At 47.1% G+C, this 18,877-nt stretch overlaps 1 protein-coding gene across 3 annotated transcripts in view; it reads left to right on the forward strand.

Moving 5' to 3' along the window:
* The window catches only part of CSTPP1 (centriolar satellite-associated tubulin polyglutamylase complex regulator 1), a 147,392-nt gene that overhangs the window by 115,827 nt on the left and 12,688 nt on the right, over positions 1 to 18,877 (forward strand). For all 3 annotated transcript variants that reach the window (XM_084630943.1, XM_084630942.1, XM_084630941.1), the window contains exon 4: positions 12,594 to 12,678. In XM_084630943.1, the coding sequence (XP_084487069.1) occupies positions 12,594 to 12,678 (85 nt within the window). The remainder of the gene's footprint in view (positions 1 to 12,593; positions 12,679 to 18,877) is intronic.

An 18,877-nucleotide genomic window follows, 5' to 3' on the forward strand; every position in this document is an offset into this window, starting at 1 on the left:
TCAGGGGAAGAGGAATAACAATAAGCAATTTAGATACAAGTTAACTTGAATCACTATATGCAGAACAGCAGAAGTGAATAATTAAGAGGAACTTAAATATGGATAGCATAGGGGCCTTGCAGATGAGCCCAGAGAGGTCATACCATCGATAGGTACATAGAAGAAGGTATGGAGGTGACTGAATGAGACTCTGACAGATTAAATGTGTTTAAAATATTGGATCCTATCATGCAATTTTCAGTGTAGATGACATACTTCACTCCAGATCTTCTGACTGTTGGACTGGCAAAACCACGTCACTGGAAAATTAGGATACTTGGATAGTTTGGATGTGTTGCTTATCCATTGGTGGAAAATGTTCATTTAACTTGAGGGGTCATTTCCAGCAACCTCAGCATATGGGAGAAAGATGAAGAGCACCCTGTGTGTAGGAGCTGCCTTCAAAGAGCTGCCTTCACATTCATATCCTGGCTAGAACTGATGTTTACCTAAGAATAAACAGGCGTCTATTATTATTGGCGTATTCCTGGCAATTATTCTGAAACAAGGATTAAACAAACCCCAGAAAACTGTAAACAAATAACATTAAAGTTCTGATGCAAAATCCTAGCAAAGCCAGAAAACTGCACCGTGTCCGTGACTAGTACTGTCAGGCAGCAGTCTTATATTATTTGTGCTGCAGATTGTGATGCGACACCTAGACACAACAGGGTGAGCCAGGATGATGCGAAGGCTCTACCTTTAACTTGCAGTTTCCTGGCTTTTGTGAACTTTAACTCACACTCATCCTTCATGTTAGAAAGGAAGATGTTGTTCTGTCTAATGTGCCCTTTAAAGACCCTTGAAGTGCGTGTTTGCTCTCTAGGTCAAAGGCAATATCCCAGACTAGTGGGTTAAGTTTTCAGGCGTTGTATCACACAGGTGCTCATAATGACTGTTAGGCTCTTGCACCCAGCCCGCTTGTTACTATGGAGATCTTTGAACTACTTCTCAGGCCTGGTCTATACTACAAACTTAGGTCAATGAAAGATGCCTTACGTCAACCTAATAATGTATGCGTCTACACTACCAGATCCCTTCTGCCAACCTAACTCGCCTGTAATGTCGACTTAATTACTCCACCTCCGCAAAAGGCGTAGCACTTAATTCAGTGTTGATTGGTTGATAGAGAGGCAGTGTAAATGCAGCGTTGTGTAAATCTACTGAATTAGCCTCCAGGAGGAGTCTCACAATTCTCTGCTGTGACCACTCTGGAGATGGTTTTCAACTCTGCTGCACAGCAGCCAAGGACACAGGAAACAGCCTCTCCCCTGTTAAAGCCCTGGGAACTTTTGGATTGCCATTTCCTGTTTGATCAGCATGGAGAGCTCGCCATTCCAGCTGATCATGGCAACTCAATGCCCCAAAGGTGGTCCAGCCTGGAGTACACAGCGGGTGGTGGAACTTATTGGTCTGTGTGGAGAAGAGTCTGTGCAGACATAGCTCTGATCCAGCCAAAGAAACGTAGACATCGATTAAAAGATTGCACGGTGCATGGGGGAGAAGGGCTACAGCAGGTATATGCAGTAGTGCTGCGTGAAAATCAAAGAACTTCGGTAGGCATAACAGAAGACAAGGGAGGCGAACAGTTGTTCTGGTTCTGCACCACAGACATTTTGCTTCTACAATGAGCTGTATGCATTTCTCGGTGGCTACCCCACCATTACCCCCAAATGCAGCGTGGATACCTCCCAGGAGTTTGAGTCCTGGGCCACCTCAAGCAACGATGAGGAGGACATTCTGGATGAGAAAGAGGAGGCGGAGGAGAGTGGGAGACAAGTGAGCAGTGGATTCATTCTCCCTGAGAGCCAGGAACTATTTTTAATCCTGGAGCCGAGCCGGTTGCAGGACAGCATGGTGGCCGAGTGTGATGCCTGGGAAGGCACCTCTGGTGAGTATGCAATTCCGATCAAACTGTAGGGGTTACGTGCTCTTATATTTGATGTTTAATTTGAAGGAAAAGTGAGGTGCAGGGGGTATCTGCTTCCTAATGGCAGTTCCAGCTACGCAGAGGGTGTCCCATGGTAAAGACTGTTTATGTGCACAGGGATGGCCCGGGAATTCTTCATGGCGATCTCTAGGAAACTTTCATGGAGATACTCTGCAATTCTTGCAGAAGGTGTCTGGGGAGGGCTCCCTTATTTATTCCACCACAATAGGACACTTTCCCATGCCACTCCAGTATTAACTCTGCTGGCCTCATTGCGGTACACATAAGGACCCGGTCTGTACCCAGACACTTGCAGCATCTGCTCCCTTGCCACCTCTGTTACCCTCAGGAGACTGATATCACGTAGGATCACCTAGGGAGACAGTGGAAGTTTTCATTACAAGTGCTCATACTGCAAACAATAGAGCATGTGATCCACCATACATGGTGACTTCCAGGTCCCTCAACCACGCTGTCCCTAACATGCCTGTGGTTTGGTTGGCAAGGATTGGCGTTGACCTCAGATTCAGGGCAACTATTATCAGCAGCATCAAGAGGGGGCTTCCTGTGTTATTTTGTGGCCTCATACCATCTCCCCTTCCCCCCAGAGCTAATTTGGGAGACTTAACGCTGCTCCCTGGTCTCAAAGCAACATCCATGTTGCCAAGGGGAGGGGGAATTGTCTTCCTGCCCATATGTGCGCCCGACATGAGTTTCCCACAAGTTGCAGCACAAGGCCCGTCGCCCATGCCACTGGATCATACTCACCATGGCTGGAACAGCAAACCGTTTTGTTGAATAGCTAGGGATTCTGAATATGTTCTGTCTTGCACTTGAGTGAAATAAGGGGAGTGTTTTTTAAATAGCAACCAGGGTATTCACTGACAATGGTTGCCTCGTGCTTTGCATGCCTTACAGTGGAGAGCTTGGCCTTCAGCACATCCTCCACAGTGGCAGAGAGGCTTTTGCAGATTAGAAGGTGGAAAAAAAGAATGTGATACGACATGTTCAGCGAGATAATGAACACCTCTGGTACAGCTGACATGGAGCAAAGACCCTGGAGGATTTCATTGTCTGAAAAAGTGGACATGGACATAGAGAACAGGAGAGCATCCCAGGAGCATGAGCATGCCACGCAGGATGAGATGCTGCGGATTATGAAGGACCAGTCAGACATGTTGAGGCATCTGGTTGAGCTGCAAGAAAAGCAGCTTGAGGCTAGATTCCCTCTGCAGTCCCTGCAGGATTGCCTGCAAACATCGCCCTATTCCCAATCTCCCTCCCCTCAAATGTTCCAGGAGGCAGGGGTTGCGGTGGCGGAGTTCAGTATCCCTTCCACTCAACACCGGGAGTGGGTACTAAGAACAAAAGGTGGCCATTTGGAAACCTTTGATGGGTAAGACTTCTGTGCTTTCACAGACAAGCTGACTTGGTTTCCCCCCTCCCAATTTTATCACACTGTTTGCACAAGGTTAAATTATTTTCCTGTTCTTTCAGTTTCTTTATGTTTGTTCAATAAAAGTCAATGTTTCGAGAATTTAATCCAATCATGAGGACTTTGGGGGGGGGCGGTTATTCAGGGAAATTAATGCAACCGAGAGGATGGTATAGAAAGGCACAATGCAGATAACCAGCACACATTGCTGATGCTCATTACTGAAATGGGTTTTCAAAGCCTCCCAGAGACGCAGAGTTCCTTGCTGGGCTCTTCTTATTGCCCTGGTATCTGGCTGCTCAAAATTAGCTGACAACCTATCCGTCTCCATGCCCCACCCCCGCGGAAACTTGTCTCCCTTTGCCTTACAGATATTATGGGACACACAGTATCCAGCGATAACAATGGGGATATTGCTTTCACTGAGGTCTAACCTAGTAAGCAAACTGTGCCAGTGACCCTTTAAATGTCCAAAGGCACACTCCACCACCATTTTGCACTTGCTCAGCCTATTGTTGAACCACTCCTTACTGCTGTTGGGTGGCCAGTGTACAGCTTCATGAGCCATGGGAGCAAGGGGTAGGCTGGGTCTCCCAGGGTCACTATTGGCATTTCAACATCTTCAATGGTTATTTTGCGATCTGGAAAGAAAGTCCCTGCTTGCAGTTCTCTGAACAGACCTGTGTTCCTACAGACGTGCATGCACATCATGCATCTTTCCTGACCATCCCACGTGGATGTTGGTGAAACACTCCCTGTGATCCACCAGTTACAATACCATTGAAAATTATCCCTGATGGTTTATGTAGTCTTTGGGTAGGTGGTCTGGTGCCAAGATAGAGATATACATGCCATCTATTTCTTCCCCTCCCCCCCACAGATAGGGAACCCATTGTGGCAAAATCATCCACTATATCCTGCACATTGCCCAGAGTCAGTGCCCTTCTTAGCAGAAGTCAATTAATGGCCCTCAACACTTGGATCACAACAGCTCCCACAGTGGATTTACCAACTCCAAATTGATTCCTCACTGACCAGTAGCAGTCTGGCATTGCAAGCTTCCACAGAGCGATTGCCACTCACTTCTCCACTGTCAAAGTAGGTCTCTTTTTAATGTTGCTGTGCTTCAGGGCCGGAGAAAGCTCTGCATAAAGTTTCTGGAAAGTGACCTTCTGCATTCGAAAATTCTGCAGCTACTGCTTGTCATCCCACAGCTGCATAATGGTGCGATCCCACTAGTCAGTGCTTGTTTCCTGGGACCAAAAACAGTGCTCCACCGTGTTCAGCTGCTGCGCGACTGCCAGCAGCAACTTGGAATTGTTTTGTTCTGTGGCTTGCAGCAGGGCTGCTTGCATGACATCACGAAGTTCTGCGCAGAGACTCCTTTCTCAGCTCTGGAAATACTGCAGAAGAGTGTTGGACTGCTAATGTTTTTCCATCAACCATAACTCAATGTAGCCAGAGTTGGGGATCTCTTTGACTCCCCCTTTTTCAATTTTCCTTCTCATTTCTCTAGATTCTTAGGTCTACTTTCCAGTCACTGTGGGAGTTATGCGTGAGCATCAAGTTCAGAGTGGACCCATGTGTTTATATACGCTGACACACACACACACATCCACACTTTCAGGCAGAACTGTGGATGTTTATTCTTCATTTTTTAGTTTCAGTCTCAATGGTGGGAATAACTGTGTGAGCTGCTGTCACTGTTTTTGTTTGTTTGGAAAAGGAGGAAGATCAATTTTTAAAATAAGACAAATGCACATTCTGGCCCTGGTTTCTATTTATTTTATAACTGTTCTTGTCAGTGGAAAAAGCAGATTAGTCCAGAAAGGAACACTTGTATGATTTTATTTTCTTCAGAACTCTTATTTGAAAAAAACCCACATCTAACAGAAACAGTTCTGTCATCTAATAGCTCATAAAACGTTTCAACACAAAGCTTTATAAATAATAAAGCGCTGGGGGGTGGGAATTAATATTAACCTTTTTTCAAATTAAAGCTTTTTTTAAAAACACAAATATGTTTTGCTTTTTAAGTTTAAGGCATGAAATCTCATAGAATTTTTGGTTTTCATATTGTTGTTTATTTGTAAAGTTACAGAGGGCTGGGGAGGCCATGCTACAGCCTTCCTATGAACCAGATGTGTCCAGAGAGTAGCCCACAGGCCAAATGTGTCACGTGGAGTTGCCAGTGTTACCATCTCTCATTAATGCATCATTATATTGATGCTTTTCTTGAAGCCCTAGGTTCTGGAGGCAGCTGATTACAAGAATATCTCAACTTTCATTTAAAAAGCAAAGTTTCTAGCATTCATGGTTGTGAATAAAGCTGAAAACATGACTTAAGTGCACCCTAAAGGTTCAGAAGGCAAAGAAAAAACCCTAAATTATTATTTTAATATCTCATTATCTTTAAGCCAATCTCATGATTTTTTTGGAGCTTGATACATGGACTTTTGAGTGTCTGGGGTTAACAACGCTGATTTCCTACAGAAAGTTGGCCTGCAGAAACTCTCCCAGCATGCAGTGCTTCTCAATCCATGCTTTCATCTCCTCCCCCACCGCCTTGGGTATGCGCAGGTTTACACGAGGCCAGAGCCCCACAATATTTCCATTGTGGGATCACTGGCCCGCCCCTTTGCTCCCCCTGGTTCTGCAGCCCTGGAATGTTATTGTGTTCCATTGTAACTAAATATGGTTAGTACACAAAGTTCAGTATCTCTTGTTCTCTCTCTGGGTATCTGGGATTTCAGAGGCCATATCAGTTTTGGGGATATGGTAGACTGCATATGTCTGACTCCCCTGGTTTATGGGGTCAGGACTGAAGACCGTGATGTAGTTTGTTTGTTACTGGAATTTTAGATACAGTAATTTGTGGTACCAACCAAAAGTGGCCCTTGGGGATTCCAGTTTTTATTCATTCTGACTGGTACCTTCCTTCCATCTTCTCTCTCTTTCCTCATAGCACAACAATGAAGACTATTTACTCAGCTGTGGCCTGGATTTGAGCCTTTGTGCCCTGGAGACAGGAAGGAGCAATGTGGTCATGGACCAAAACTGCCCTTGTTTATTCTGAATGGCTCTTGGCAGACAGGATGGGTGCATGGGCTAGTGTCATTTTTCTGCATGGTACTCAGTGGCCCCATTACAGTGACTAGGAAAACAGTCATCACAGCAAACTGGAGACACCTCTTAAGGCTTGTGGTGATTCCTTTCCTGTGTAGTGGATATCCATCTAAGTCAGTGAAACGGATATGCTATATTAGTCAGTCCCCTGAGATGTACAGTGCTGAGCGTCATTGCATTCCAAAAGGGGCTGCTCAGACTGGTCCCCATTTTGATCACTGGGTTTGCAGTACTCCCTCGTCTCGCAACAGAGGGAATTCAGTCTTTTGGCTTCTCAGGCACCTGAGCTTCTCTGCACTCTTCATTGCATGCAGCCCTGACCTAGATGAACCACTTGCTCCTAGACTGAAACAATATAATTTCTTCGCATTGGGAATAGGTGTCTCTAAGAATGGCCCTGATCTCTTCTAGTTCAGTTTCTTTGCCAGCATGTTCCCAGAGTTCTTCTGAGCAAAGATTCACAATTGCTATGCTTTGTTCTTGATGGTTTCCTGATGCAGAAATGATGAAACTGTTGTCACTCAGCATCAGGCTTTAGGGAGAAAAAGGGGCAGAAATTATGAGTTTATTAAAAATCAGTAGAAGATTCACTCCTGCAAGTTAGAGGGTTCACTTGAGGCGTAAGTAGTGCTCAGTCAGTGTCTCAGGCCGCCTCAGCTGGGGATCATTGATGCTGTAGACAATTTCAGCTTCCTCTGCTGTGCAGGAAACCTGCTGCTGCCATCATTCCTTGAACTGTTGAGAAAAAATTGGTAAAAAAATATAGAACTTACAGAATGGGGATACTTTGCTCTGATACCCCAGTGGAGATTTTTGGCCTGCCTGGGGATAAGTATCCTATCCAAGGTTGGCAGGCGATCCTCTCTATGTCTATGTTCATGTCTGCTGTGAACAGATCTTAAATACTGTGTTCCTCTTCTGGCACCTGAGTACCAAAAACTGAACAGAATTCAGAAAAAGGCAACAGAAATGATTGGGGGGCCAGAAAGAGAGATTTAGGATGAGAGCTTAAAAGAGCTAATAGCTTGGCTAACCTAAGTTGTGTATAGATAGAGGATGGAGTTATAATAATATGTGAAAGGGAGGAACACCAGAGGGCAAAAGAAAATATGTAGAGTGGTATAAGACGATGTAAATGAGAGGAATTTGAAACTAAGCAAAAGAAATTCAGGTTGAATATTAGGTAAAGCTTCCAGATAGTGCAATCTGTTTAGATTGTGAAATGGTCTTTCCAGAGATGTGGTGGGAACTCCTTTGCTAGAGTCATTTAAAACTAGACTGGACCAAGCCCAGAAGAATAGTCTCTAGAAACCATTCCTGGCTTGGTCACTGAGGAAGGAGAATGAACTAGATCTTCTTCCCGTGTTTGCTCATGTCGATTCCATTCTAGGTGTGCATGTGCCCACATGCGCGGTCATCGGAGACTTTTGCCTTAGCAGTATCTCTAGGGTTGGCAGTGAAATGCCGTGCTCATGCCGCGGTATATCAGGCGCTGCCAGCCTATGCCCTCTCAGTTCCTTCTTACCACCCGTGGTGGTTAGTCTGAGCACCTCTCTCCCTTGCCTTGCAAATGGTTAGCAATTTTCTCTCCTTATTAAGAGCCGTTCAGCCTTAGGGCTTTGTACATAGTTTTAATTGTTCTTGATAGTTACTTATAGTTGTAGTTAGTAGTTAGAGACCCCAGTAGGACTTTGCCCCAGGCGGGGCATGTCCCAGTCCCCTGGGTTCAAGCCCTGAACAGACTGTAATAGGCCTATGCCTGTTAGCAATTCCCAACGCAGTTCTCTTTGACATGCGATTCTCCCAAGCACTTGAGACAAGTGCCATATTTGTAAAAACTTTCGGCCACGAACTCAGAAGGAGCGGGATATCCGACTCCGAGCCCTTCTAATGGAGTCGGCCCTTCACCCGGTATCCGAGCTCTCCTGCCAAGAATCAGCGAGCACCTTGGCATTGGTGTGTAGCACACCCCCGGCACCAGAATCTGCCCGGCACCAATCAACAGCTCTGGTGCCTAAGAAGAAGGCGTGGAAGCACAGCTCTTTGGCACCAGGCAAAAAGGCTCTAGATCTTCGGGTCAGCAAGCTAGTTTGGGCCGCCTGGCCACTCCGGAGCCACGAGTGCATGCCTCTCCTGTTGGGGCTCTGAGCCCCTTGAAAGGTCCATCACTGACTCAAGGGATTGGTAAGGGACACAAGCTCCTGCCAGCACCGGCACCTGCCCAGGCCTCCCCGGTGCAGAGAGAGCAGAGGCCTCCACCGGCACCGTCAACGCAGCAGGAGCAGCAGTATGCGGCAAAGGCTCCCCCAGAGGGCAAGCCAGCCGCCGTGACACCTGGGGAAATAGTGGATCGCCAACGATCCTCTGAGATGAGACAGCGCTCCCCACCCCAGGTACCCAAAACCCCGGATCTACAGCCCAGATCCTCTGGAGCTCACCCCCAGTCACCAGCACCGCGATCTCAGTCACTGCCACCCAGGCATGGTTCACCTAATGATCGACATCGGTCTCCATATTACCAGCTGGCTTCCTATCGAAGATCCCCATCGCCTGCCACATGGGAACGATCCCCATCCAGACTGCGGTCTCCCAGGTGCTGCTACCATTCGCCTCGGTACTGACACCAGTCATCCTGCTCCAATCACCGGTCTCCAACAGCAACCATTAGCAGGCACACCCAGGCATCGACGGCTCTTCTGTGGTCACTGGAAGGGGACTCCTCCAGCATGGAGGGACGGTTTAGCTCCTTGCCCAGGTCCCCTGGCATGATTAGGGCCTGACACCATGTCAACTGCGATGGCGCAGCTGAGGCATCAAACCCAGTGGCTAACCCAGTGGCCTTATTGGGGTTCATGGGGAATGCTCCCTTCCCAGCGATCATTGGCCGCTACCTCAGAGCAACAGCAGGAGGCACTGGCAGTGCTGGTGGCATCAACGGCACTGGGCTCGGTGCGTGCAGATCACTCAGAGGCTGGGGCAGAGGAAGCAGTTCTTACCCCTAAACCTCCCTCCCCAGTGGTGGACAAAGGCCCGGAACCCCCTCCGGTAACTCAGTCATCCTCGTTGTCCCCGGACGAGGCGGTTGCAGGTCCTTCAAGACCTAGCCCAGCAGATGACTTGAAGGAGAATCAGGCTCTGCTCAGAAGAGTGATAGAAAATCTGGGCTTGGAAGTGAAGGAAATAGCCGAGCAGACGGACTTGTTGTTTAATGTCCTTTCAGCTTCCACCCCTGCCTGCTTTGCCAGTCCATGAAGGGGTCTTAAAGATCGCCAAAGGCTCTATGGTAAAACCCCTCGTCCATCCCTCCCACTTCCAAGAAGGCAGAGAAAAAATACTATGTCCCGGCCAAAGGGTTTGTGTATCTCTATATCCACCCTCCCCCGGGCTCGTTGGTCATCTCTGCAGCTATCGAAAAAGACAAGCAACAGATGCATCAGATCAGGGCTGGGGAGCCCACTTGGGTGAGCTCAACACCCAGGGCCGCTGGCTACAACATGACCTAGCCCTTCATATCAATGTCAGGGAGCTCAAAGCAGTTCGCCTGGCCTGCCAGGCTTTCTTGCTCCACCTGAAAGGCAAGGTGGTGCAGGTCCTGACAGACAATACCGCCACAATGTATTACATCAACAGGTAGGGCGGCACCAGGTCTTCAGCCCTTTGTCAGGAAGAGCTCAGCCTCTGGGACTTTTGTGTGTGGCATGCCATCCATTTGGTGGCTGCCCACCTGCCCTGAACCAAGAACGTCCTTGTGGATTGCTCAGCAGGACCTTTTCGTCTCGCCACAAATGGTCGCTCCATCTGGAAACGGTCAGCCTAATCTTCCACAGGGGGTGGACTCCCCAGGTGGACCTGTTTGCGTGCAGGCAGAACAGGAGTGCCATAGGTTCTGCTCTCTGCAGGGCAGGGACAAGGGCTCCCTGTCGGATGCCTTCCTGATTCCATGGTCGGGAGCGCAGATGTACACCTTCCCAATGGTGCCATTGATCTACAAGGTCCTGCTAAAGGTGAAGCAAGACAAAGCAACTGTCATCCTTGTAGCCCCAGCATGGCCTCATGAACACTGGTTCGGTACGCTGCTGAGTCTGTCAGCAGCCACCCCCCTGCAGCTGCCTCTTCGGCTGGATCTGCTCTCCCAGAACCATGGCAATCTCCTCCACCCGAACCTGGCGGTGCTGCACTTGAGAGCCTGGCTGCTGCGTGGCTAAGTGGGGATGAATGACGGTCTTCTGCTGATGTCTAGCAGGTCCTGCTGGGCAGCAGGAAACGCTCCACCAGAGCTACCTATGTGGCAAAGTCGAAGTGGTTCATGTGTTGGGCCTCGGATCTTCACATCTGTGTGGAAGAGGCCCCACTGCAAGACAGTCCTGGACTATTTGCTGCACCTTAAGCTCCAGGGCCTATTGCTGTCTTCAGTCAAGGTGCACCTTGTGGTCATTTCGGCGTTCCACCCTCCATTTCAAGGCAGGTCAGTCTTCACCCATCCCATGACGGTGCCGTTCCTGAAAAGCCTGGAGCGCCTTTACCCACATATCCAAGACCCAGGTCATCAGCCAGCCTTTCTCAGCAAGAAAGAGATTCTTAAATTGAGAAGAAAAATGGGAGATCTGTTAGGACAAACCCCCACCCCCAGTAAGGGGGAGCTAAGGGAAAAGGTTGGAATCTGATTTTGTTGAGAGTCCCCCAGCAATGTGTCTTTAGTTATTCTTGAATATAGGAAAACACCCATTTAGCTGCCTGAGGCCCTGCAGTGAAACCACATCTTCCTCTTTGATGTCCAGTGAATCGGTAGAATTTCTCCTTTGTCTCTCTTGCTCTTATGAGGCTGTCAGGCTTTCCGGAGCCTTTGATGAGGGAGCTTGGGGCCATCATAAGGGATAAGGGAGAGGCCATTTATTAGAAAATGCATCGGCTGAATATTTGGATCAAAAGTTTTGTGGGCTACAGAGGGCTAACAGCTAACGGTGGTAAAAGAGCCCAAGCCCTGTACTACAGTGCTCATGCCTTTGCCCTTTGGATTCCCTTCCTGACTGCTAGCTTGGCTCTAATTCTACCACTGGCTCTTTCTTCCATGCTTTGCATACTTCTGTAAGTAGAAATACTGTAAAATTGCTGTTGTTCAGCTAGTCCCCTCCTTAACTTTAGTCCACAGCCTTTTGGACTGTGAACATACAATCATGTAGAGCTTTTTGACATCACTGTTTTTCCATTCCCTTGGGATCCTATAAACCTCCTTGAGATTCACCTCTCTCAATCTCCTTCTGCTGAACCACAAAGGCCATTTTTGACCAGTGTGTCTCAAAGCAGCTCCCTAAAACATGAATCATTTGGTTGCCCTTCTTGTATATTTTGGATCTTTGCTCTGTGTGTCCTATAATACAGTGACCGGATTTGTACATGCTATTCCAAAAGAAGCTATCCAGCTGCATTATTGGATGCCAAAATAATAATGTCTGTGGGTTTATACTCCATAGCCCTCCCTACTGCTGCCAGACGTTCTGTGGATGGTTTTCAGGCATGTTGTGGTGAATGTTGCCATGCCAGTGAATTTCAGCAAATTTAAGCAGCTTTGAAATGGTTCTCTTTTCCAGCTAGTTATACTCAAGTTAAATGAACTTGAATTGACACTTGAGCTTCCCCTGCTTTATTACCCCTTTTCACCCTGAATTACCAGTTCTGTCTGCTGGATTCACTTCCATAGCTCTCTCCTTTTGCCATGCCTCTTCCTGACTGCCTGCTTTGCTGGAATCTCCATCTAAAAGGCATCTCTACAAAAATAATGGCAGTTCTTTTGTCCTTAATACCAGCCTTACCAATCTTACCATGTCATGCATCCGATGAATTGAGCTGTAGCTCACGAAAGCTCATGCTCAAATAAATTTGTTAGTCTCTAAGGTGCCAGAAGTACTCCTTTTCTTTTTGCGGATACAGACTAACACGGCTGCTACTCTTACCAATCCTGATTCCTGAAGAGAATAAGAGCAGACATATTGCCTGGGCAGGGAGGGAGGGGAAGGAACAACCTCAGAAAAGATTCTGATGCTCTCCTGTCTGTTTCTGCTGCAGATTTGCTTACAGCGAAGGAGTACCACTGTCTGCTGCAGCTGCTCTGCCCTGACTTCCCAGTGGAACTTACTCAGAAGGCAGCAAGGTGGGTCTTCATCCATTTCTTTCTCGTTAGGTAGATCAGCCCTACAATGGCTTTAGTCCCTGGCGCTGAAAGGGTTAAAATGTGAGAAAGGACATTTAGAGTATGTCTACACTGCAGCTGGAGGTATAATTTCCAGCTCAACCAGAAGTATACGTGATAGCCCGTGCCACCACAGCTACACTGCTATTTTTAGCACACTTGCTGTATCTAAGCTAGCGCGTGTACATCTGCCCAAGATGGAAATTACACCTTCAGCTACAGTGTAGACTTACCCTTAGAGATAAGGCCGAAATGCTTTTAGGGCAGAGAGGCACCAAGATTTGCGATTGAGAAGGGGGGCTTTCCTTAGCAAATAAGAAGTGGTCTGTTGTTATAATATGCTGGGAATGAAATACCAGCGTGATGCTAACATATCAACATTGCTGTCTCTGGCTTTGTCTACACTCAGAAAACAAGTTGTGTATAAAGCAGTGGTAGCTAACACATTTTAACTAACACAACTTTAAACATTATTGTAGATGGCATTTAACATCTTTTAAAATGTGTTTCTATCCCTTCTAAGGTTGATCACAGCCAGCTACACATTATACTAAACCCTTTCTGCAATAGTGTTTAAAATCATGTTAGTTAGAAACATGTTAGTTAGCCAATCTGTTTTAAAACAATTTATTTTCATATCCTACACAAGATTTGAAGAGGGGAGATTGCTCAGGACATTGGTAACATGATATGGAGCCCTCCACCTCTCAGTCACTGGTTCCAATCCAGCCCAAATTGTTGGTTTATTAACCATCTGATGGCAAAGATGGCCTTTCTAAGTGAAATGGGGTGGGCGTGTCAGTCCAGATCCCAGTGAGCATATCTACATGTCAACAGTAAGGTCAAAGAATAAATGGTCTCTTTGCTGGTTGTAACAGAGAGAGGTCAGGGAGACTGAACTCTCTTCCCAGCCCTTCCAGGTCAGAGCATAGGTACACTGGCAGGACATTGGCTGCTGCCTGTTTTGTTTCTGGTCTGTGGATGAAGAGGGGTGCAATCTCTACGAGTCATCTAGTGCCTTTTACCAGCATCATATTCCCATGAAAAATATATATATATATAAAAAAAGAGAGAGAGAGAGAGAGTGAGAGCGAGCAACCAAGAGATGTGTATTCCCATCTGCCAATATTTCCACACCGCTGGGCTCTTTTGAGTGCCTCCCTGGCTCCCAGGTGCTGCTGTCGCAATTGAAGTGCAGTTAATGCTGTGTTAGGTCCAGTTAAAACTAGAAGTAGAGCAGCACTGCTCCCTCTAGCTCATTGGTGAGGAATCCTGGTTTTTCTGGCTCCCCTGAATGTAAGTCCCTGACCTTCAGCATTAGACCATGATGGAGCACTAACCATAGAGCAAGGACATTGCTGCTGCTGCTGCCTTTCATGGAGGTGCAAAAGCACTGCCCTGTGCATGGGCCTGTATTCCACAGATTCCAGCTGAGCTGAGCAGGGATTTGGGACAGGGCATAAAAGTGAGATTTCAGTGTGTCTACACATGTTATGATGTTTGCTAAAAGAAATTTAATCCGCAAGGCTGTTGTAAACTAGAGGCCCCATTCAGGGGCAGGCTTCCCACAACTGCACTGTTGCATGTATGTCTTAGAGACAGACAGACTGGGGTTTGGGAACAGGTGTGCAAGAGAAATGAGATCTCTGTCTGAGGCACCTAGGCTCAGGTGGGGACGACCTCACTTCCTGCCTGGCTAGAGAACTACACACTCACATTAATATTATTTTGTTGTTACACGCTAATCTAGTTAAGTGAGGGTAATAAACCTTGTTTTAAGTCTAAAACCAACTTCCTCTTTCCTCCACATCCGCATCCCTTTTTTTGGTCTCTGTCTGAATTCCCCTCTAGTTATGTCGCTCTACCCACTCTCCCCTTTAGCGTCTACGGTTTAAAAAGATAAATTTCAGTGGGACAAGGTGGGTGAGGCAATACCTTTTATTGGACCGACTTCTCCTGGTGAGAGAGACAAGCTTTTGAGCTTACATGGGGCTCTTCTTCAGGTCTGGGAAACTAATTCAGTGTCACAGCTAAATAAGCTTGTCTCTCTCACCAACAGAAGTTGGTCTAATAAAAGATATTACCTCACCTATCTGCTCTCTAATATCTTGGGACCGACACTTCTACAATTACACTGCATACAAATTTCAGGGAGTTATTTCTCCTATCCCATTTGACTGATTCCATGCAGGGTGTGGGTGTCACAGACAGACCTATGAGATTGCCCCCATTCAGTCTGCACACTCCGACAGCTCTGTGATTGCTTTGCTTTGAGAAGAGGAGTGAATAAAGCAGTGGTGGTGGCAGTAACAGCATTCATTGTTAAAGCTGGGGACTGTGAAATCATAGGCACTGTTAGTCAGAGAACATCCTTGTGGTAACCTCATAGCTGCATGGCTGAGATGATCTCATGACACTGCATGCTCTGCTCTTCCAGGAGCTGTTGCTATGCACTGATAACAAACATTGGAAGGGAAAGAGGTCAGGGCAGAAGAACAGAGGCAACGACAATACAGTTTATTGGCATCAAAGCACAAGGAACACAGTTCCTCTGTTCAAGGTGCAGTGCAAAAGAACCAGACTAGTGGCTATATACCTTCATCAGATACCTTGGATGCACTGGCGCTCAGCAGGGCATTAGCCACTGGCAAGTTAAAGGGTTTTGTCTTCAGAGGAGTTGTCTAGTTTGCAGAGTCTTTGACTTGGAGAAAGGTGTGAAGAAGAGGGATTTTCTTGTTTGAGATCATGAGCCAGGGACAGAATCTGAGCCCACACTTGCCTTCTCAAAAGAGAGACACCAGATCCTATGCTTAATTTAAAAAAAAAAAGTTTCTCCATTTTGTTTTTTTATATTTTAAGGATGCTCTATTTATTTTAAGGTCTTAACAGCAGAAAGCAAACCTAACCCCACGAGACCCAAGCCCTCTCTGCCTTAGGGAAGCTTGGTTTGTCTACCCTGCAATTTAAACCCAGGGTTATCAGAACTCAAGTTAGCAGACCCTGGGGTTTGTTAACTTAGGACTTGAGGATCTACATTCATTTGAACCCCAGATTAGGAATTGTTGAACCCTGGGTCCCAACCTGGGGCTCCAGCATCTACACTGCATTATGCGGGCCTGAGTCCCAACCACCCATACCTTAGACTTCTTAGAGCCCTTCCAAAATGTGGCTGCTCTAGCCCTTTTTTTTGTGGTGCAGTATGGGAAAACTTGACTGTCCACCAAACTTGACTGTCCAGAGGACAAAGAAAGTTGATTGTGATATACTTTAGGTGGACTCCCAGGGAACGAGTCCAGTGGAAACACATTTACACTGCAAAGCAACAGGGCTTGAACCCTGGATCCCAGCTTGACTCAGGCTCGGACTCTCTGCCCCCCGGGGGTCCTGGAATGCTGGGTCCAAGCCCTGAGTTAACACAGTTTTGTGTAGATTTTGTGTTAGGCTTGAGCCTAAATGTGAACCAACCCACTGTGTCTGTTAGTCTTTATAGCAGCAAAGATAAGTGCACAGTCAAAACTGAGAGGAATCCTCCTTCCCCCTAGTCAGGGCTAGAACCCTTCCCGGGGCCTCACTGGCTGGACTGAGCTTCTGAGATCCTAGCCACAATCAGCAGGTCAGAGAGTTTCTTCATTGGCAGAGTAACAAGTCCCAACAAACCCACTTGAACCTTGACAGCCTAGTACACCCATCACAAGGTCCCTCAGTTGGAAGCACTTTTCTTCATCCCTTTCCAAAGAGTTTGTTCCCTTGATCTTCATTATTGTGGTTATTATTATTCACTGAGGTTCAGATCCACAAAGGTATTTAGGCTCCTAACTTCCATGGAAATCAATGGGAATTAGGAACCTAAAATCTGAGGATCTGGACCTGAGTGCTATAAAGTGTGCAAAGTACCACCCACACATGTAAAAAGCCCTGAGGAGCTTACAGTCCAGTTCAGACAACAGGAAAGAGAGAATGAAGAATCCCCCACAAAATAACCCCCAACAGAGCTCCTGGGAGTCCCTTTTTCAGACTGTCAGACTTGGCATGCTGCCTGGGTTGCAGACCCTTTGTGGCTGGGATTCTCCTCTAACCAAGCACTTTAGGAGAGATGTGCAGACATGTTGCTTATGGTACTTTCCTACCTTCCCAGCTGTGCAGTCAGCTGGTGGTTTGGGGATATAGCAGAGCTGCAGGCCAGTAAAGTGATTGTGTTGGATTTACACATTTCTCAATCTCTCTGGAGTGCAGACACCATGGACAACTGGAGTCAGTAACCCAGCACCAGAGTGCACCTGTTTCCACTCAGACACTTCCCTCTTCAGATTCAGGCAGCAGAATTTTATATCCTGGCTTTGTGTCCTTATTGAACAGCTACAAACATCTCAGCAAATACCCAAACTAGTACCAACTCCCTGCTGCTCTTCTGTACGTAGGGGAGAGAGTCTTGCCGCTGCATGGGCTCAGGCACTGACACTGCAGCTTTAGATTTCACAAGAGAAGCGTACTCCTACCATTGCCCACCGTGTGCAGGAAGGAGAATTGTATTGGCAAAAGCGATGGGATCGGCGTGTTAAGGTTATCTGGCGAGAAGATCAGGATGTGAAGGGAGGGAATCCCACTTCTAAGTGATGTGGCCTGTAGCATTTCCAGTGCTTGAAGAGTGGTTTGACATGCCAGTGGCTGAGCTGCATTGCCTGGGAGATGAAGATGCTCTGCCTGCCAGCTTCAAAGCCATCTCCTTGATGTGGCCACTGACAATCTTGGGAACATGCTTATTAGTGAGAATTAAGAACTGAAGCTGCTGCTGCTCTAGACAGGAGGAGGTTTCTGGGACATAATAAATAAATCAGAAGCACTTTGACATCTTCAAAGGGTTTTGTTTTAAACAGTAACTTTTCTCCTGGGGACCCTCTTAGCCCCAGTGTTTCTTCTTTGAGGTAATTAATTCATGCTGCTCTGTGTGCTTGTTATGCCACAGTGAGTTGAGTAGGTCCGAGTGGCAGGGAGGGAAGCCTCTCACACAGATGGGTCCAATAGCTCTTTTAACTTAGCTTCCCACAGAGCTTCCTAGAGCCTCTTCCATGAGGTAGAGCATAACCCCCCGAGCCCTTTAGCACACTCTGAGGGCTCCCCGGCCTACCTGGGTATCGGAGCTCAGGTTTCCCTCCTCTTCCTTTGCTGGGTGCCTCTCCCTTTGTCAGACCTCAGCCTCTACCTTCCTCCTTGAGAGTCTGGCCTCTGTCTCCTCCCATAGCAGCAGTGGTCAGAGTATTGTTCCTGGGATTTCACCTCTGAGCCCCTGCTGGCCTTTGTTCTTGCATGGCTCTGGAATCCAGAGGTTCCCCCAGAACAGAGGTATCCCTAAAAGGAGTTGACTTTGCTGCCATTTCAGCCCCATCCTTACAGCCTCCATGGCCTTGGTTGATATTATCTGTATTTATGATGTACGGTGCAACATGTGGTGTATATAGCTCCATAGCTGTGCCTGGTGCTTTGCAGAAAGAAAGAAGACATTGTCCCTGCCCAAAGAGGTGGTCAGTCTCCAGGAGACCTGTCATGACGACATTCAGGGAGAAACAACCTCTTGCATGAGGAAGGGTAGGAGGTTTTCAGACACAGTGCAGTTAGGAGGCTCCTTGTGCCAGGTGCACATCATGCTATTTCCCTTTTTATAGAAATGGGATTTGCTTGACCTGGGAGTGGGAGTCATTCATCGTTGTCATCTTCACCATGAAATGGAAAATGGCCTAATTTGGAGCACTCCTTTACACATATAGGGCCTGATTCTCCTTTCACTTACACCAATTTTACACCAGCGTAACTTCATTTTCCTTAGTTCAGTTACTCCTGATTTACACTAGTTTCAGATCAAAACCAGGCCTGCAATTTTTATAAACCTGTGTGGCTGCCAATGTGCATTCTACCATGTTCATCATACTGTTATGCACTTTGAATCAATTGCTGCTTGGTATTTGTTCTGCTTTGTGAGACAAAGTCCCTGTTCACAATCATTGAGGCTGAGCTACTAGCAGTAATAGACAGGGGCCTTCCCCTGAGTCTGCGTTACTAAGCTTTCCTCATCTGACACCCCTGGGTCACGCACACAGATCTGGGAGTTCCCAAGTCCCCGTGATGGGGTTCTTTCCACTAGGTTTGGGGGTTCACAGCTCCCCTT

The sequence above is a fragment of the Lepidochelys olivacea genome (genome assembly GCF_965140295.1).
Source record: "Lepidochelys olivacea isolate rLepOli2 genome assembly, chromosome: 6".
Taxonomy (NCBI): Eukaryota; Metazoa; Chordata; order Testudines; family Cheloniidae; genus Lepidochelys; species Lepidochelys olivacea.